Consider the following 21,721-nt stretch of genomic DNA (forward strand, 5'->3'; position numbering starts at 1 on the left):
ATAAATTAGGTGGACAGTACTATGAGCAAGAATGAGATGAAGGAAATCAGGAAGCATGGATGATACATTGAACGAGGCAGTTGATACTGAGGGTGGAGAGCAGTGGAGGTATTTGAGAGGTATTTTGGAGGTAGAACCAGTAAGATTTACTGATGGATTGCCGATTCCGATGGTGGCACTTACTGGGATGGAGAAAATTAGGGGAGAAGTAAGTAGCCATGTTAGGGTAGAATCAACAATTTCGTTTTCTACATGGTGACTTCAAGATTTCTGCTAATGCAGAAATTTATTATAATTTATATACAGGGCTTCCCTGGTGGCGCAGTGGTTGAGAGTCCGCCTGCCGATGCAGGGGACACGGGTTCGTGCCCCGATCCCGGAAGATCCCACATGCCGCGGAGCGGCTGGGCCCGCGAGCCATGGCCACGGAGCCTGTGTGTCCGGAGCCTGTGCTCCGCAACGGGAGAGGCCACAGCAGTGAGAGGCCCGCGTACCGCAAAAAAAAAAAAAAAAAAAAAAAAAAAAATTTATATACAAGAGAATATGCCAATAGGCAGTTGGATATATGTTTGGAGCTCAGAAAAGAGGTCAGATCTCGAAGTGTACATTTATGAGTCATTACTATGTATACACCCAAAATAGTTTTCAAATGAAATAACAATACATGGAAATTCTCTGAAAGGAATTTTTTCATTCACTGTTAAGCTTGAAAAGAATATTGGTTTATTTTTGAAATTGCATTTTATTTTATTTTTAGAACCACAATGCCATGTTTATTGTGAAGTGAAATTATTTGTTAGAGGAATTAATGAACACCCGGCATGTGGATATTCGGCCAATAATTTTTTTTTGAATTTTATTTTATTTCTTTTTTTATACAGTAGGTTTTTATTAGTTATCTATTTTATGCATATTAGTGTATATATGTCAATCCCTATCTCCCAATTCATCCCCCCATCCCTCGCCCCCCCCTTCCCCCCCTTGGTGTCCATATGTTTGTTCTCTACATCTGTGTGTCTATTTCGGCCTTGCAAACCAGTTCATCTGTACCATTTTTCTAGATTCCACATGTATGCGTTAATATACGATATTTGTTTTTCTCTTTCTGACTTACTCTGTATGACAGTCTCTAGGTCCATCCACGTCTCTACAAATGACACAATTTCATTCCTTTCTATGGCTGAGTAATAGTCCATTGTATATATGTACCACATCTTTATCCATTCATCTGTCGATGGGCATTTAGGTTGCTTCCATGACTTGGCTATTGTAAATAGTGCTGCAGTGAACATTGGGGTGCATGTGTCTTTTTTGAATTACGGTTTTGTTCTGGGTGTACGCCCAGTAGTGGGATTGCTGGATCATATGGTAATTCTATTTTTAGTTTTTTAAGGAACCTCCATACTGTTCTCCATAGTGGCTGCTGTATCAATTTACATTCCCACCAACAGTGCATTTGGTGGGAATGCACTGTTGCATTCTCCACACCCTCACCACCATTTGTTGTTCATGGATTTTCTGATGATGCCCATTCTGACTGATGTGAGGTGATACCTCACTATAGTTTTGATTTGCATTTCTCTAATAATTAGTGATGTTTAGCAGCTTTTCATGTGCCTCTTGGCCATCTTTATGTCTTCTTCGGAGAAATGTCTACTAAGGTCTGCCCATTTTTGGATTTTTTTTTTTTCTTTAAATATTGAGCTGCATGAACTGTTTATATATTTTGAAGAAAATCCTTTATCCGTTGATTCATTTGCAAATATTTTCTCCCATTCTGAGAGTTGTCTTTTCATCTTGTTTCTAGTTTCCTTTGCTCTGCAAATTTTAAGTTTCATTAGGTCCCACTTGTTTATTTTTGTTTTTATTTCCATTACCCTGGGAGGTGGGTCAAAAAAGACTTGCTGTGATTTATGTCAAAGAGTATTCTTCCTATGTTTTCCTCTAAGAGTTTTATAGTGTCCAGTCTTATATTTAGGTCTTTAATCCATTTTGAGTTTATTTTTGTATATGGTGTTAGGTAGTGTTCTAATTTCATCCTTTTACATGAACTGTCCAGTTTTCCCAGCACCACTTATTGAAGAGACTGTCTTTTCTCCATTGTATATCCTTGCCTCCTTTCTCATAGATGAGTTGACCATAGGTGCGTGGGTTTATCTCTGGGCTTTCTATCCTGTTCCATTGATCTGTATTTCTGTTTTTGTGCCAGCACCATATTGTCTTGATTACTGTAGCTTTGTAGTATAGTCTGCAGTCAGGAGGTCTGATTCCTCCGGCTCCGTTTTTTTCCCTCAAAATTGCTTTGGCTATTCAGGCTCTTTTGTGTCTTCATACAAATTTTAAGATTTTTTGTTCTAGTTCTGTACAAAATGACACTGATAATTTGATAGGGATTGCATTGAATCTGTAGATTGCTTTGGATAGTATAGTCATTTTCACAATATTGACTCTTCCAGTCCAAAAACATGGTATCTGTCTCTCCATCTGTTTGTCGTCTTTGACTTTTTTCATCACTGTCTTATAGTTTACTGCATACAGGTCTTTTACCTCCTTAGGTAGGTTTATTCCTTGGTATTTTATTCTTTTGTTGCAATGGTGAATGGGATTCTTTACTTAATTTCTCTTTCTGATCTTTCATTGTTAGTGTATAGGAATGCAAGAGATTTCTGTGCATTAATTGTGTATCCTGCAACTTTACCAAATGCATTGATTAGCTCTAGTAGTTTTCTGGTGGCATCTTTAGGATTATCTATGTACAGTATCATATCATCTGCAAACAGTGACAGTTTTACTTCTTCTTTTCCAATTTGTATTCCTTTTATTTCTTTTTCTTCTCTGATTGCCATGGCTAGGACTTCCAAAACTCTGTTGAATAATAGTGGCAAGAGTGGACATCCTTGTCTTGTTCCTGACCTTAGAGGAAATGCTTTCAGTTTTTCACCATGAGAATGATGTTTGCTGCGGGTTTGTCATACATGGCCTTTATTATGTTTAGGTAGGTTCCCTCTCTGCCCACTTTGTAGAGAGTTTTTATCATAAATAGGTGTTGAATTTTGTCAAAAGCTTTTCCTGCATCTATTAAGATGATCATATGGTTATTATTCTTCAATTTGTTAATATGGTGTATCATATTGATTGATTTGTGTATGTTGAAGAATCCTTGCATCCCTGGGATAAATCCCACTTGATCATGATGTATGATCCTTTTAATGTGTTGTTGGAGTGTGTTTGCTAGTATTTTGTTGAGGATTTTTGCATCTGTATTCATCAGTCATATTGGTCGGTAGTTTTCTTTTTTAGTAGTATCTTTGTCTAGTTTTGGTATCAGGGTGTTGGTGGCTCGTAGAATGAGTTTAGGAGTGTTCCTTCCTCTGCAATTTTTTGGAAGAGTTTGAGAAGGATGGGTGTTAGCTCTTCTCTAAATGCTTGGTAGATTTCACCTGTGCAGTCATCTGGTCCTGGACTTTTGTTCATTGGATGATTCTTAATCACAGTTTCAATTTCATTACTTGTGATAGGTCTGTTCATAATTTCTGTTTCTTCCTGGTCAGTCTTGTAAGGTTATACTTTTCTAAAAGTTTGTCCGTTTCTTCCAGGTTGTCCATTTTATTGGCATAGAGTTGCTTGTAGTAGTCTCTTAGGATGCTTTGTATTTCTGCGGTGTCTGTTGTAACTTCTCCTTTTTTCATTTCTAATTTTATTGATTTGAGTCCTCTCCCTCTTTTCCTTGATGAGTCTGGCTAAAGGTTTGTCAATTTTGTTTACCTTCTCAAAGAACCAGCTTTTAGTTTTATTGATATTTGCTATTGTTTTCTTTGTTTCTATTTCATTTATTTCTGCTCTGATCTTTATGATTTCTTTCCTTCTACCAACTTTGGGTTTGGTTTGTTCTTCTTTCTCTAGTTCCTTTAGGAGTAAGGTTAGATTGTTTATTTGAGAACTTTCTTGTTTCTTGAGGTAGGATTGTATTGCTATAAACTTCCCCCTTAGATCTGCCTTTGCTGCATCCCATAGGTTTTGGGGCATCGTGTTTTCGTTGTCATTTATCTCGAGGTATTTTGTGATTTTCTCTTTGATGTCTTCAGTGATCTCTTGGTTATTTATTAATGTATTGTTTAGCCTCCACATGTTTGTGTTTTTTACGTTTTTTTCCCTGTAATTGATTTCTAATCTCATTGCGTTGTGGTCAGAAAAGATGCTTGATATGATTTCAATTTTCTTAAATTTACCGAGGCTTGATTTGTGACACAAGATGTGATCTATCCTGGAGAATGTTCTGTGTGCATTCGAGAAGAAAGTGTAATCTGCTGTTTTTGGATGGAATGTCCTATAAATATCAATTAAATGTAACTGGTCTGTTGTGTCATTTAAAGCTTGTGTTTCCTTTTTAATTTTCTGTCTGGATGATGTATCCATTGGTGTAAGTGAGGTGTTGAAGTCCTCCACTAGTATTTTGTTACTGTTAATTTACTCTTTTATAGCTGTTAGCATTTGCCTTATGTACTGAGGTGCTCCTATGTTAGGTGCATATATATTTATAATTGTTATATTTTCCTCTTGGATTGATCCCTTGATCATTATGTAGTGTCCTTCCTTGTCTCTTGCAGCCTTCTTTATTTTAAAGTCTATTTTATCTGATATGAGTATTGCTACTCCAGCTTTCTTTTGATTTCCATTTGCATGGAATATCTTTATCCATCCCCTCACTTTCAGTCTGTATGTGTCCCTAGGTCTGAAGTGCGTCTCTCTTGTAGACAGCATATATATGGGTCTTGTTTTTGCATCCATTCAGTGAGCCTGTGTCTTTTGGTTGGAGCATTTAATGCATTCACATTTAAGATAATTATTGATATGTGTGTTCCTATTACTGTTTTCTTAATAATTGTTTTTGGCTTGTTTTTGTAGGTCCTTTTCTTCTCTTGTGTTTCCCACTTTGAGAAGTCCCTTTAACATTTGTTGTAGAGCCGGCTTAGTGGTGCTGAATTCTCTTAGCTTTTGCTTGTCTGTAAAGCTTTTGATTTCTCCATCGAATCTGAAAGAGATCCTTGCTGGGTACAGTAATCTTGGTTGTAGGTTCTTCCCTTTCATCACTTTAAATATATCGTGCCACTTCCTTCTGGCTTGTAGAGCTTCTGCTGAGAAATCAACTGTTAACCTTATGGAAGTTCCCTTGTATGTTATTTGTCATTTTTTCCTTGTTGCTTTTAATAATTTTTTTTTGTCTTTAATTTTTGCCAATTTGATTACTGTGTCTTGCCATGTTTCTCCTTGGGTTTATCGTGCCTGGGACTCTCTGTGCCCTGAACTTGGGTGGCTATTTCCTTTCCCATGTTGGGGAAGTTTTGCATTATAATCTCTTGACATATTTTCTCAGCTCCTTTCTCTCTTCTCCTTCTGGGACCTCTATAATGTGAATTGTTGTGTTTAATGTTGTCCCAGAGTTCTCTTAGGCTGTCTTCATTTCTTTTCATTCTTTTTTCTTTATTCTGTCCTGTGGCAGTGAATTCCACCATTCTGTCTTCCAGGTCATTATCTATTCTGCCTCAGTTATTCTGCTGTTGATTCCTTCTAGTGTATTTTTTATTTTTCATTTCAGTTATTGTATTGTTCATCTCTGTTTGTTTGTTCTTTAATTCTTCTAGGTCTTTGTTAAACATTTCTTGCATCTTCTCGATCTTTGCCTCCATTCTTTTTCTGAGGTCCTGGATCAACTTCACTGTCATTATTCTGAATTCTTTTCTGGAAGGTTGCCTATCTCCACTTCATTTAGCTGTTTTTCTTGGGGTTTATCTTATTCCTTCATCTGGTACATAGTCCTCTGCCTTTTCATTTTGTCTGTCTTTCTGTGAATGTGGTTTTTGTTCCACAGGCTGCAGAATTGTAGTTCTTCTTGCTTCTGCTGTCTGCCCTCTGGTGGATGAAGCTATCTAAGAGGCTTGTGCAAGCTTCCTGATGGGAGGGACTGGTGGTGTGTAGAGCTGGGTGTTGCTCTGGTGGGCAGAGGTCAGTAAAACTTTAATCTGCTTGTCTGCTGTTGGGTGGGGCTATGTTCTCTCCCTGTTTGTTGTTTGGCCTGAGGCAACCCAGCCCTAGAGCTACCCAGCTGTTTGGTGGGGCTAATGGCAGACTCTGGAAGGGCTCACACCAAGGACTGCTTCCCAGAACTTCTGCTGCCAGTGTCCTTGTCCTCCCGGTGAGCCACAGCCACCCCCGTCTCTTCAGGAGACCCTCCAACACTAGCAGGTAGGTCTAGTTCAGTCTTCTATGGGGTCACTGCTCCTTCCCCTGGGTCCTGATGCGCACACTACTTTGTGTGTGCCCTCCAAGAGTGGAGCCTCTGTTTCCCCCAGTCCTGTCAAAGTCCTGCAATCAAATCCCACTAGGCTTCAAGTCTGATTCTCTGGGAATTCCTCCTCCCATTGCCAGACCCCCAGATTGGGAAGCCTGACATGGGGCTCAGAACCTTCACTCCAGTGGGTGGACTTCTTTGGAATTATTGTTCTCCAGTCTGTGAGTCACTCACCTTGCGGTTCTGGGATTTGATTTTATTGTGATTGCGCCTCTGCTACCTTCTCACTGCGGCTTCTCCTCTGTCTGTGGACGTGGGGTATATTTTTTGGTGAGTTTCAGTGTCTTCCTGTCGATGATTGTTCAGCAGTTAGTTGTGATTCCAGTGCTCTTGCAAGAGGGAGAGCAACATTTTATTTTAAATGTACTGCATGCTCAATGTAAAAAAATTTGTAAAATATGGAAAAATATAGGAACAAAGTTAACATTTCCATTATAAGACATAAGACTGTTATCTTTCTAATCTATAATAAACATAGATTGTGTGTGTGTAATTATTACAAATTTAGATCATATTGTAAATATTTTAGTGTCCTTTTTGTGAATTGCACTCTCACTTAATATTACTTCAAGCATTTCCCAATGCCATTAAATATCCTTTGAGGTATTTTAATGGTTGAGGAATGTCTAGTCTTATGGATTTCATAATTTTACCACTTCCATACTATTTCCAGTTTTTCTCATTACAAATAATGATAGTATTATGTCTTTCCTTATTTCATCACATAATTGCCAGCTTTAGACATTATAAAGCAGTCTGTACAAATTTTATAGGGAAAAATAACCTGACCTGAATTCTTATGAAGCAAAACATTTTCTCTTTGTTTATTGGCATCTGTGTATATTCTTTTGTGAATTGTTCATGTAGGAATGATTGTTCTTTCTATAATTTAAAAATATAACTGAATTTAAAAAAAATTTAACACATAAATAGAAATCGTTACTATTTGCAAAGAAATACTTAGATCTTGCTAAATATTTGAGAAGTGTATGCACAACATAGCTAGAAAATGCCTACTGATCATGAATCACTATGTGAAAACAAGGCAGGACTTTCTGTAGGTTGCTGTCTATCTTTCAGCAAATATAATCCACTCAAACATTGGTTTCATCATTATATACTGGACCAGAACATGTTTGTATTTTGTTCTGCTTAAAGTACATGTCAAAGATACATACTTTCCAGTCTTAATTTTTAGTGATGTGAAAATTGCATGGCCGTCCACAAGCTTTACATTACACAACATTTTGATTTTAACTTGAGCATAATGCATGTTTTGCTGTAGAAAATTTGTGTGTCTGGAAAGGGGAAGGCTCGTTCCAAGAGTGTTAGTAGTGAGGTTTCAGCTCTGAGCCCACCAGAAGCCACACTTCTTTCCTGTGTGTTTCAGCTTCTTGGGACCACTTTTATCACCGGCCAGATAGGGGATTTCTTCTTCAGGAGGATCTAGAAGGATATGGTGGTGGAAGGCATATTTTGGTTTCAGGAAAGTTTCTCTCTGGTTTTTCTAGCAAGAGCCTTTCTCTCCTCTTATCCTTCTTTCTCTATTTTATTATTATTATTATTATTATTATTATTTTTGCGGTACGCAGGCCTCTCACTGTTGTGGCCTCTCCCGTTGCGGAGCACAGGCTCCGGACGCGCAGGCTCAGTGGCCATGGCTCACGGGCCCAGCCGCTCCGCGGCACATGGGATCCTCCCGGACCGGGGCACGAACCCGCGTCCCCTGCATCGGCAGGCGGACTCTGAACCACTGCGCCACCAGGGAAGCCCAACTTGACCTATTTTTAAAGAAGAAGAATACAGTGCTTGAAGAGAGTAAAAAAATAATAGGGCTTCCCTGGTGGCACAGTGGTTGAGAGTCCGCCTGCCGATGCAGGGGACGCGGGTTCGTGCCCCGGTCCGGGAGGATCCCATGTGCCGCGGAGCGGCTGGGCCCGTGAGCCATGGCCACTGAGCCTGCGCGTCCGGAGCCTGTGCTCCGCAACGGGAGAGGCCACAACAGTGAGAGGCCCACGTACCGCAAAAAAAAAAAAAAAAAAAAAAAAATAGGTCAAGTTTTATTGCAGACAGTGGCATGAATTCATATTCTAACTCATTCCATTTGGGGCATGTTGGAAAGGTCTTTTACGGGAAGAGGTAAGTTTGTTAAACACAATAAGACCTGACCCCAGAGCACTCTTGAGCTCTGGCTAGTTTTTTGTTTCCTTTTTGTCCTTAGGCTCTAGTCACGCAGTAAATTAAGTGTTCATAGCATTATATATAAATATGGCTATACTTTCTATTGTGTCAGGTTACATTTACCTAATGTGAGCAATAAATCATATTTCATATGTGAACAGCCAGATGGAATAAAGGTAATGGCTCTATTCACCATCACTATTTGGAGCCTTTTTGTGTTGATTTTTGTGTTGTACCTCATCATTTATTATTTGTGCTTCACAGGTTTATTGTGGCCTGTACAGCCTGGAAATCATGTCCAGAGACTGATGCAGAAAAGCTAGTTCAGCAGACTTTTCGTGCTTTCAGTGATATGATGCAACTGATGGACATTGCTCGTCTTTAGAGACTAATCATTTAGTAAGCACTTAACAAAACATATCATAAAACTGGATGCCGGGAGTGGGTTGGTGATGAGATAGGAAGGGATGTTGACTGAAGGAAACTTGTTGAATGTAGAAATTAGTAGAATTATGCTCTCTAAATTTATTCTGACATAGAAAGTAGAAATATTTTTAAGCTTCCTGTGATGCAGCAGCAATGCAAATTATGACTATAGAACTATGCAAACTTGAAAGTTAGCCTCAACAATGCAAATCTACAGATTTTAACAATGCAAATCTAACTTTTAAATACCTTGTTGGTACCTGTATAGGTAATAAATCTTCTCTCTGAACATCATCATAGACTCTATCTTTCAAGCACTTTAACATTTTCTAGTTGCCAAAGGATATGAAATACATGATTGGATGCTAATTCCCCTGAAATCAATGATTCCACATTCACCACAGGGATATAAGTCTACTATGTTTGGGAAAGACCACTACAATTTAGTCTAAAAAAAAGTTTATGTTGAACAGATAAAAGAATTCGGTTGTAGTAAGGAGGTTTACACCCTCTGACATACATGAAAAACCCTAAAAAAATTTATTATAGTATATTATTATAATTAGTTTTGTGAATATGAAATTAAAGCATTTATATTTAAAATCAGTGACTTTAAAAGGACTAAATACTAAATCAGATTCTCAGGATTTATTTTTCCTTTGTTCTGTTTTGTAGTTTCTATTCTCAGAAAATAAAATTCTCAAAATCATATAGCTTCTTGTTTAGTGTTTTAGTAATTGCTTCATTCCTGTTTGACCTTGTACTTTCTGGTCAGTTATGTATTGTGTAGTAAACCATGCAAAACCTACTGTCTATGATCATTTCTCATGACTGTGTCAGTTGACTGTGCCCATTTGGATGGCTCTGCTTCTGTCTTGCCTGAGTGAGTTACGCCGCTGCCATCACCAGGCTGCTGGGTGAGGCTGGGAAGTCTGAGACAGGCTCAACACCACCTGGTAAGTTACTGGCTGGGACTCTCTCTGCATGGTCTTTGATCATTCAGGATTCTAGCCTGGACTTCATACTGGGCAGTGGGAATGTTCCAAGAGTGAAAGGTAGAAGTTGTAAGGCTTCTTTGGTTGTTTTTAAATAATATCTAAAGAATTGGGTATTTTAGAAGCTGATCACCTCCTGCAGAGAAACCTCTTTTCACTCATGCTTTAACATTTAACCTGCCTCGTCTGGAATGCTTTTTACAAAGAGATTCCTGGGCCTTACCCACACCTACTGAGTCAGAATTTCTAGGAGCAAATGCCCCATGATCCTTATCAGGCAAGTTTGAGAATAATTACATAAGAGTAGGTTGAATTCTCACCTTGAGTCACTGTGGTAGCGTACCCTTTGCCCCACTCCTCTCTTGGTTAACTGAAATTCAGTCTACTGCTACACATGGTTACATTTGAAAAATTCCTTGGTGTATATGATTTATTACATATAGAAGACCTGATTTGGATAGATTACTGACCTAAACAACCTGTCACAGCAGTGAGAATGGTTATTGCTGCAGTAAATTAAGGAAAAAACATTTCAGAGTGGTTAGCTTCCAAGGGTTGCCTAGAATCTTTCTTGTTTGTTTGTTTGGTTGGTTGGTTTTTTTGCGGTACGCGGGCCTCTCACTGTTGCGGCCTCTCCCGTTGTGGAGCACAGGCTCCGGACGCGCAGGCTCAGCGGCCATGGCTCACGGGCCTAGCTGCTTCGCGGCATGTGGGATCCTCCCGGACTGGGGCACGAATCCGTGTCCCCTGCATCGGCAGGCGGACTCTCAACCACTGCGCCACCAGGGAAGCCCTAGAATATTTCTTTTTGGTCTCCATCTAAACATATTCCTTCTTGTTGAAGTGGATTAATCTTCTGGGAAAATAAAACTATTTGTAAAAGTAATGCAGTTCTATAGAAACAGCATTTTATTGATGTTTCTTTCAAATGTTTCTAATTGCACTGAGATAATATGTACAGTTTTTATTAATGTGTTTTAAACATTTAAAAAGTATGCCTCTTTCTTGCTTTATATGGAACAAATGTGTGCCTACAGTTAGCTTGTCTAAGGACAATTCCATTTTCTCTTGGAATTTGATGATAAAGCTGGGAATACATTCCTTTTTTTAAAACCTCAATTCTCTAATAGAATAACTTGAAAATTTACCAGTGAAGAGAGTATGCTATTGAACAATATATTTGAACTTTGTAACAAGGAAAATTGTTCCCAAACTACCCTATCATCTACCCAGTGAATCAGGACCATAAGAATTTTCCCTATGCCTGTGGCTTCTTCGAATTCTATAGTTTTATTTAATTAATTTTTAATTGAAGTATGGTTGATTTACTATGTTAATTTCTGCTCTACAGCAAAGTGATTCAGTTATATTTTTTTCCATTATGGTTTATCACATGACATTGAATATAGTTCTCTGTGCTGTATAGTAGAACCTTGTTGTTTATCCATTGTGTATATAAAAGCTCACATCTGCTACCCCCAACCTCCCACTCCAACCCTCCCCCAACCCCCTCCGCCTTGGCAACCACCAGTCTGTTCTCTATGTGCATGATTATGTTTCTTTTTCATAGATAGGTTCATTTTTGTCATATTTTAGATTCCACATATAAATGATAACATAATGGTATGTCTTTCTCTTTCTGACTTACTTCACTCAGTATGATAATCTAGTTGCATCCATGTTGCTGCAAGTGGCATTATTTTGTTCTTTTTTATGGTTGAGTAGTATTCCATTGTATATCTCTTACACATCTTCTTTATCCATTCATTTGTCAATGGACATTTAGGTTGCTTGCATGTCTTGGTTATTTGAATAGTGCTGCTATGAACGTAGAGGTGCATGTATCTCTTTGGATTAGAGTTTTGTCTGGATATATGCCCAGGAGCAGGATTGCTGGATCATATGGTAACTCTATTTTTAGTTTTCTGAGGAACCTTCATACTGTTCTCCATAGTGGCTGTACCAATTTACATTCCCACCAACAATGTAAGAGGGTTCTCTTTTCTCCACACCCTCTCCAGCATTTGTTATTTGTAGACTTTTTAATGATGGCCATTCTGACCAGCGTGAGGTGATACCTCATTGTCCTTTTGAATTGCATTTCTCTGATAATTAGTGAAATTGAGCATCTTTTCATTTACCTGTTGGCCATCTGTATGTCTTGTTTGGAGAAATGTCTGTTTAGGTCTTCTGCCCATTTTTCGATTAGGTTTTTTTTGTTGTTGTTAAGTTGTATGAGCTGTTTGTGTATTTTGGAAATCAATCCGTTGTCGGTCACATTGTTTGCAAATATTTTCTCCCATTCTGCAGCTTGTCTTTTCATTTTGTTTATAGTTTACTTTGCTGTGCAAAACCCTGTAAGTTTGAATGGGTCCCATTCATTTATTTTTGTTTTTATTTCTATTTCCTTGGGAGACTGACCTAAGAAAACATTGGTACAAGTTATGTCAGAGAATGTTTTGCCTATTATCTCTTCTCGGAGTTTTATAGTGTCATGTCTTATGTTTAAGTCTTTAGGCCATTTTGAGTTTATTTTTGTGTATGGTGTGAAGGTGTGTTCTAGCTTCATTGATTTACATGTGGCTGTTCAGCTTTCCCAGCATCACCTGCTGAAGAGACTTTTTCCCATTGTATATTCTTGCCTCCTTTGTCAAAGGTTAATTGACCATAGGTGTGTGGGTTTATTTCTGGGCTCTCTGTCCTGTTTCATTGATCCATATATCTGTTTTTGTGCCAATACCATGCTGTTTTTTTTTAAACCTTTACATTTAAGTACTTTTTTAAAAATTAATTAATTTATTTTTATCTTTGGCTGTGTTGGGTCTTCATTGCTGCAGGCGGGCTTTCTCTAGGTGCGGCAGGTGGGGGCTACTCTCAGTTGCGGTGCGTGGGCTTCTCATTGTGGTGGCTTCTCTTGTTGCGGAGCATGGGCTCCAAGCGCACGGGCTCAGTAGCTGTGGCTCGTGGGCTCTATAGCGCAGGCTCAGTAGTTGTGGCGCACAGGCTTAGTTGCTCTGTGGCATGTGGGATCTTCCTGGGCCAGGGCTTGAACCCGTGTCCCCTGCATTGGCAGGTGGATTCTTAACCACTGCCCCACCAGGGAAGTTCCTCCATGCTGTTTTGATTACTGTACCTGTGTAGTACTCTCTGAAGTCTGAGAGGGTTATGCCTCCTGGGTTGTTCTTTTTCTTCAGGATTGCTTTGGCAATTCTGTGTCTTTTATGGTTTCATATGAATTTTAGGATTATTTTAGTTCTGTGAAAAATGTCCTGGGTAATTTGCTAGGGATTGCATTGAATCTTAATTCTACAGTTTTATATACCTAAACTTTGCTCTTTACTTTCTCCATATGATTTTTAAATTTTTTTATTCAAGTATGGTTGATTTATAGTGTTTCAGGTGTACAGCAAAGTGATTCTGTTTTATATATATATATATTTTTTCAGGTTCTTTTCCATTATAGGTTATTTCAAGATATTGAATATTGTTCCCTGTGCTATACAGTAGATCCTTGCTGTTTATTTTTATATGTAGTAGTGCATACCTGTTGATCTTAAATTCCAAATTTATCCCTCCCCCCTTTCCCTTCTGCTAGCCATAAGTCTGTTTTCTGAGTCTTTTTCTGTATTGTAAATAAGTTCATTTGTATCATATATTTTTTTTAGATTCCACATATAAGTGATAGCATGTGGTATTTTTCTCTGATTTATTTCATTTAGTATCATAATCTCTAGGTCCACCCATGTTGCTGCAAATGGCGTTACTTCATTCTTTTTTATGGTTGAGTGATATTCTCTCCATATGTTTTTGGTAACTCATAGCTAGGCTGTTTTCATACTTCATCAAGCCAGATGTTACTTTTAACTCCTACATTTCAAATGCTGTAATATCCAACCCCAAATTGGATGTTCTAAATTGATATGGAATAAGATATACCTATATTTTATGATGACTTAGAAAAGAAGTCTCTAAATCAGAAAAAGTTGTAGAATGATTTGAATTTATTTTTAAGATACACTATAACAAGAGTTCATCACTTCTGTGTCCCAGCCTGGACATTGACCATAGAGAAATAGATGCCTCTCTGTGCTAGCAGCTGCTGGTGTGTGCCGTGCTCCCTGACTTTGCCGTTCTCAATCACCACTATCAAGTCTGCATTCTGAATGGTGGACAGGCGGTGAGCGATCACGATGCAGGTACGGCCTTCTCGGGCTTTGTCCAGAGCTTCTTGGACAATCTATTGATAAATCGAAACAGAAGCCTTATCTTAAAAATTGTAGAAATAAGTTTTAACTGTAAAGGAAATCTAAATATTTTACCATATGTACAAAAGAAAATTACCTTTCTTGTCTCATTTTGAATCTTTAGCTTTATGCATGTTTTTACATAATCCATCTTTTTTTTTCCACACACACACACTGTATTTTATTTTTACAAGAGATAAATAGACTGACACCAAGCATTGTAAATGGATGACCACAACAAAAGCAACAATGATTGCAATTACCAAACATGAAACACACTCATACTATGTCATAATATTGACATTCAGTCCAGTAATCCTCCACTGTAACAGCTCCTTTACTTTGCAGTGAAAATTGATTTGTATATTTTTTGCCTCTGAGTCCTTGTGGGATTTTTTTTAATTCAAACAGAAAGTCACAAAAATTATAATCCTCATCAGTTCACTCAGTCCCATGTAATTAATTTTTTTATCTTGATCTTTTGTTAGCACTTTTATGAGTTCATCAGTTTTCCATTAGAGTTCTGAAAATGCTTACTCATTCACTTAAGCAGTATAGTCAGTTACCAGAAACCTGTACTTGTCAGAGTCTTTTCCATGAATTCCTTGAAGATGAAACCCTTTTATAGGAACAAATTTGCAAAAGCATCAGAGTACACCCAGAACTGTCTGTAAATGACAAAAGACTTAAAAATGAGCACGGTTAAAGATTTGATGAAAGTTCATAATAATGCAATTGACAAGGAAATTTAGTTATTTCTGGGATATACATTTTAAAGTAATAACTAGAATTATGAGTTATAACATTATACCAGAACATACAAGATTTTTAGAAATTTCATGTAATGTCTGAAACATTTATATTAACATATTTCCATACTAATAACTAGAATTATTACTTATAACATTATACCAGAACATATAAGATTTTTAGAAATTTCATATAATGTCTGAAACATTTATATTAACATATTTCCATAATAATAACCCAAAGAAAGTTTAGTATTAGTTGTTTTGTTTGTTTTTTTATACTGCAGGTTCTTATTAGTCATCAATTTTCTGCACATCAGTGTCCATATGTCAATCCCAATCGCCCAATTCATCACACCCCCACCCCAATCCCCCCCACACACCACTTTCCCCCCTTGGTGTCCATATGTTTGTTCTCTACATCTGTGCCTCAACTTCTGCCCTGCAAACCGGCTCATCCGTACCATTAGTCTAGATTCCACATACATGCGTTAATATACGATATTTGTTTTTCTCTTTCTGACTTACTTCACTCTGTATGACAGTCTCTAGATCCAACCACGTCTCAACAAATGACTCAACTTTGTTCCTTTTTATGGCTGAGTAATATTCCATTGTATATATATACCACAACTTCTTTATCCATTCATCTGTCAGTGGGCATTTAGGTTGCTTCCATGACCTAGCTATTGTAAATAGTGCTGCAATGAACATTGGGGTGCATGTGTCTTTTTGAATTATGGTTTTCTCGGGTTTATGCCCAGTAGTGGGATTGCTGGATCATATGGTAGTTCTGTTTTTAGTTTCTTAAGGAACCTCCATACTGTTCTCCATAGTGGCTGTATCAGTTTACATTCCCACCAACAGTGCAAGAGGGTTCCCTTTGGTCCACACCCTCTCCAGCATTTGTTGTTTGTAGATTTTCTGATGATGCCCATTCTAACTGGTGTGAGGTGATACCTCATTGTAGTTTTGATTTTCATTTCTCTAATAATTAGATGTTGAGCAGCTTTTCATATGCTTCTTGGCCATCTGTAGGTCTTCTTTGGAGAAATGTCTATTTAGGTCTCCTGCCCATTTTTGGATTGGGTTGTTTCTTCCTTTAATATTGAGCTGCATGAGCTGTTTATATATTTTGGAGATTAATCCTTTGTCCGTGGATTCGTTTGCAAATATTTTCTCCCATTCTGAGGGTTGTCTTAATGTATATTTATTTTTGGCTGTGTTGGGTCTTCGTTTCTGTGGGAGGGCTTTCTCTAGTTGTGGCAAGCGGGGGCCACTCTCCATCGCGGCGCGCAGGCCCCTCATTATCGCAGCCTCTCTTGTTGTGGAGCACAGGCTCCAGACGCGCAGGCTGAGTAGTTGTGGCTCATGGGCACAGTTGCTCTGTGGCATGTGGGATATTCCCAGACCAGGGCTCGAACCCATGTCCCCTGCATTGGCAGGCAGCTTCTCAACCACTGTGCCACCAGGGAAGGCCCTGAGGGTTGTCTTTTCATCTTGTTTATGGTTTCCTTTGCTGTGAAAAAGCTTTGAAGTTTAATTAGGTCCCATTTGTTTATTTTTGTTTTTATTTCCATTACTTTAGGAGGTGGATCAAAAAAAATCTTGCTGTGATTTATGTCAAAGAGTGTTCTTCCTATGTTTTACTCTAAGAGTTTTATAGTCTCTGGTCTTACATTTAGGTCTCGAATCCATTTTGAGTTTATTTTCGTGTATGGTGTTAGGGAGTGTTCTAATTTCATTGTTTTATATGTAGCTGTCCAGCTTTCCCAGCACCACTTATTGAAGAGACTGTCTTGCTCCATTGTATATCTTTGCCTCCTTTGTCATACATTAGTTGACCATAGGTGTGTGGGTTTATCTCTGGGCTTCCCATCTTGTTCCATTGCTCTATGTTTCTGTTTTTGTGCCAGTACCATATTGTTTTGATTACTGTAGCTTTGTAGTATAGTCCGAAGTCAGGGAGTCTGATTCCTCCAGCTCCGTTTTTTTCCCTCAAGACTGCTTTGGCTATTCGGGGTCATTTGTGTCTCCATACAAATTTTAAGATGATTTGTTCTAGTTCCATAAAAAATGCCAGTGGTAATTTGATAGGGATTGCATTGAATCTGTAGATTGCTTTGGGTAGTATAGCCATTTTCACAATATTGATTCTTACAATCCAAGAACATGGTATATCTCTCCATCTGTTGGTATCATCTTTAATTTCTTTCATCAGTGTCTTATAGTTTTCTGCATACAGGTCTTTTGTCTCCTTAGGTAGGTTTATTCCTAGGTATTTTATTCTTTTTGTTGCATTGGTAAATGGGAGTGTTTCCATAATTTCTCTTTCAGATTTTTCATCATTAGTGTATAGGAATGCAAGAGATTTCTGTGCATTAATTTTGTATCCTGAAACTTTACCGAATTCATTGATTAGCTCTAGTAGTTTTCTGGTGGCATTTTTAGGATTCTCTATGTATAGTATCATGTCATCTTCAGACAGTGACAGTTTTACTACTTCTTTTCCAATTTGTATTCCTTTTATTTATTTTTTCTTCTCTGATTGCCGTGGCTAGTACTTCTAAATCTATGTTGAATAATAGTGGTGAGAGTGGACATCTTTGTCTTCTTCCAGACCTTAGAGGAAATGCTTTCAGTTTTTCACCATTGAGAATGATGTTTGCTGTGGGTTTGTTGTATATGGCCTTTATTATGTTGAGGTAGGTTCCCTCTGTGCCCACTTTCTGGAGAGTTTTTATCATAAATGAGTGTTGAATTTTGTTCAAAAGCTGTTTCTGCATCTATTGAGATGATCATATGGTTTTTATTCTTCAATTTGTTAATATGGTGTATCACATTGTTTGATTTGCATATATTGAAGAATCCTTGCATCCCTGGGATAAATCCCACTTGATCATGGTGTATTGTCCTTTTAATGTGTTGTTGGATTCTGTTTGCTAGTATTTTGTTGAGGATTTTTGCATCTATATTCACCAGTGATACTGGTCTGTAATTTTCTTTTTTTGTAGTATCTTGGTCTAGTTTTGGTATCAGGGTGTTGGTGGCCTCATAGAATGAGTTTGGGAGTGTTCCTTCCTCTGCAATTTTTTGGAAGAGTTTGAGAAGGATAGGTGTTATCTCTTCTCTAAATATTTGGTAGAATTCACTTGTGAAGCCATCTGGTCCTGGACTTTTGTTTGTTGGAAGATTCTTAATCACAGTTTCAATTTCATTACTTGTGATTGTTCATATTTTCTGTTTCTTCCTGGTTCAGTCTTGGAAGGTTATACCTTTCTATGAATTTGTCCATTTCTTCCAGGTTGTCCATTTTATTGGCATAGAGTTGCTTGTAGTAGTCTCTTAGAATGCTTTGTATTTCTGTGGTGTCTACTGTAACTTCTCCTTTATCATTTCTAACTATATTGATTTGAGTCCTCTCCCTCTTTTTCTTGGTGAGTCTGGCCAATGGTTTATCAATTTTGTTTATCTTCTCCAAGAACCAGCTTTTAGTTTTATTGATCTTTGCTATTGTTTTCTTTGTTTCTATTTCATTTATTTCTGCTGTGATCTTTATGATTTCTTTCCTTCTGCTAACTTTGGGTTTTGTTTGTTCTTCTTTCTCTAGTTCCTTTAGGTGTAAGTTTAGATTGTTTACTTGAGATTTTTCTAGTTTCTGGAGGTAAGCTTGTATAGCTATAAACTTCACTCTTAGAACTGCTTTTGCTGCATCCCATAGCTTTTGGATTGTCGTGTTTTTATTGTCATTTGTCTCTAGGTATTTTTTGATCTCCTCTTGGATTTCTTCAGTCTTCGTTATTTAGTAACATATTGTTTAGCCTCCATGTGTTTGTGTTTTTTACGTTTTATTCCCTGTAATTCATTTCTAATCTCATAGCATTGTGGTCAGAAAAGATGCTTGATATGATTTCAGTTTTCTTAAATTTACTGAGGCTTGATTTGTGACCCAAGATGTAATCTATCCTGGAGAATGTTCTGTGTGCATTCGAGAAGAAAGTGTAATCTGCTGTTTTTGGATGGAATGTCCTATAAATATCAATTAAATCTAGCTGGTCTATTGTGTCATTTAAAATTTGTTTCCTTATTTATTTGCATTTTGGATGATCTGTCCATTGGTGTAAGTGAGGTGTTAAAGTGCTCTAGTATTATTGTGTTACTGTAGATTTCCTCTTTTATAGCAGTTGCCTTATGTATTGAGGTGCTCCTATGTTGGGTGCATATATAATTGTTATATCTTCTTCTTGGATTGATCCCTTGATCATTATGTAGTGTCCTTCCTTGTCTCTTGTAACATTCTTTATTTTAAAGTCTATTTTATTTGATATGAGTATAGCTACTCCAGCTTTCTTTTGATTTCCATTTGCATGGAATACCTTTTTCCATCCCCTCACTTTCAATCTGTATGTGTCCCTAGGTCTGAAGTGGGTCTCTTGTAGACAGCATATGTATGGGTCTTGTTTTTGTATCCATTCAGGAAGCCTGTGTCTTTTGGTTGGAGCATTTAATCCATTCACGTTTAAGGTAATTATTGATATGTATGTTCCTATGACCATTTTCTTAATTCTTTTGGGTTTGTTTTTGTTGGTCCTTTTCTTCTCTTGTGTTTCCCACTTAGAGAAGCCCCTTTAGCATTCGTTGTAGAGCTGATTTGGTGGTTCTCAATTCTCTTAGCTTTTGCTTGTCTGTAAAGCTTTTGATTTCTCCATCGAATCTGAATGAAATCCTTGCGGGGTAGAGTAATCTTGGTTGTAGGTTCTTCCCTTTCTTCACTTTAAGTCTATCATGCCACTCCCTTCTGGCTTGTAGAGTTCCTGCTGAGAACTCAGCTGTTAACCTTATGGTAGTTCCCTTGTATGTTATTCGTGGTTTTTCCCTTGCTGCTTTCAATAATTTTTCTTTGTCTTTAATTTTTGCCAATTTGATTATTCTGTGTCTCAGCGTGTTTCTCCTTGGGTTTATCCTGTATGGGACTTGCTGCGCTTCCTGTACTTGACTGGCTATTTCCTTTCCCATGTTAGGGAAGTTTCTGACTATAATCTCTTCAAATATTTTCTCTGGTCCTTTCTCTCTCTCTTCTCCTTCTGGGACCCATATAATGCAAATGTTGGTGCGTTTAATGTTGTCCCAGAGGTCTCTTAGGCTGTCTTCATTTCTTTTCATTCTTTTTTCTTTATTCTGTTCCGCAGCAGTGAATTCCACCATTCTGTCTTCCAGGTCACTTATCTGTTCTTCTGCCTCAGTTATTCTGCTATTGATTCCTTCTAGTATATTTTTTCATTTCAGTTATTATATTGTTCATCTCTGTTTGTTCTTTAATTCTTCCAGGTCTCTGTTAAGCATTTCTTGCATCTTCTTGATCTTTGCCTCCATTCTTTTTCCGAGGTCCTGGATCATCTTCACTGTCATTATTCTGAATTCTTTTTCTGGAAGGTTGCCTATCTCCACTTCATATAGTTGTTTTTCTGGGGTTTTATCTTGTTCCTTCAACTGGTATATATATATATTCATCTTGTCTATCTTTCTGTGAATGTGGTTTTTGTTCCACAGGCTGCAGGATTGTAGTTCTTCTTGCTTCTGCTGTCTGCCCTCTGGTGGATGAGGCTATCTGAGAGGCTTGGGCAAATTTCCTGATGGGAGGGACTGGTGGTGGGTAGCTACATAATCCATCTTGCATATAGTTATGTTCTTTATAATAAAAATGGATTCTCACACTAGTCACAAAATGATTTAAACTTAACTACTTCACTTTTGAGTATTTTATTTCCCAGGTTTTCCATTATTAATGTGCTAAAGGAAATGAAAAGTGCAAAAAATAACATTTTATGCAAGTAATATGTGGTCATTTTTGAAAATTTGGAAAATGCTGGAAGGGATTCAATAAAAATATTCTACCTCAAAATAACCGCTATCTACATTTGTTTTTTTCTGTGCTTGCGTATTTTTAAAAATTTTATTGAAATAGAGTTGATTTACAATGGTGTGTTAATTTCAGGTGTACAGCAGAGTAATTCAGTTATACATATACAGGTATGTATTCATACAGGTATGTATTCTTTTTCAAATTCTTTTCTCATATAGGTTATTCCAGAATACTGAGTATAGTTCCCTGTGCTATACAGTAGGTCCTTGTTAGTTATCTATTTTATATATAGTAGTATGTACATTTTAAAACCAGACTAATTTATCCCTCCCCCCCTTTCCCCTTTGGCAACCATAAGTTTGTTTTCTATGTCTGTGAGTCTATTTCTGTTTTGTGAATAAGTTCCTTTGTATCAGTTTTAAATTAGATTCCACATTTGAGTGATATCATAATGGTATTTGTCTTTCTCTGACTTACCTCACTTAGTATAATAATCTCTAGGCCCATCCATGTTGCTGCAAATGGCATTATTTTGTTCTTTTTTATGGCTGAGTAGCATTCCATTGTATATATGTACCACATCTTCTTTATCCATTCGTCTGTCAATGGACATTTAGGTTGCTTCCATATCCTGGCTATTGTAAGCAGTGCTGCAATGAACATTGGGGTGCATGTATACTTTCAGAACATGTTTTTCTTCAGATATATGCCCAGGAGTGGGATTGCTGGATCGTATGGCAACTCTATTTTTAGTTTTTTTTTTTTTTTTTTTTCTTTTTGCGGTACGTGGGCCTCTCACTGCTGTGGCCTCTCCCGTTGCGGAGCACAGGCTCCGGACGCGCAGGCCCAGCGGCCATGGCTCACGGGCCCAGCCGCTCCGCGGCATGTGGGATCCTCCCAGACCGGGGCACGAA

General features: G+C 37.8%; 2 protein-coding genes across 4 annotated transcripts in view; one reads left to right on the plus strand and one right to left on the minus strand.

Annotated features, from left to right (window-relative positions):
• Positions 1-11,489, plus strand: part of CROT (carnitine O-octanoyltransferase) — a 71,219-nt gene extending 59,730 nt beyond the window's left edge. For all 3 annotated transcript variants that reach the window (XM_081244537.1, XM_081244539.1, XM_081244538.1), the window contains one exon: positions 8,795-11,489. In XM_081244537.1, the coding sequence (XP_081100663.1) occupies positions 8,795-8,915 (121 nt within the window). In that variant the 3' untranslated portion in view covers positions 8,916-11,489. The remainder of the gene's footprint in view (positions 1-8,794) is intronic.
• Positions 11,490-11,606: 117 nt separating this feature from the next.
• The window catches only part of ABCB4 (ATP binding cassette subfamily B member 4), a 79,843-nt gene continuing 69,728 nt past the window's right edge, over positions 11,607-21,721 (minus strand). Inside the window, exon 28 of the mRNA XM_081244534.1 lies at positions 11,607-14,188. Within this exon, the coding sequence (XP_081100660.1) occupies positions 13,985-14,188 (204 nt within the window). The 3' untranslated portion in view covers positions 11,607-13,984. The remainder of the gene's footprint in view (positions 14,189-21,721) is intronic.

This window comes from Mesoplodon bidens (genome assembly GCF_964165515.1).
Source record: "Mesoplodon bidens genome assembly, chromosome: 9".
NCBI lineage: Eukaryota > Metazoa > Chordata > Mammalia > Artiodactyla > Ziphiidae > Mesoplodon > Mesoplodon bidens.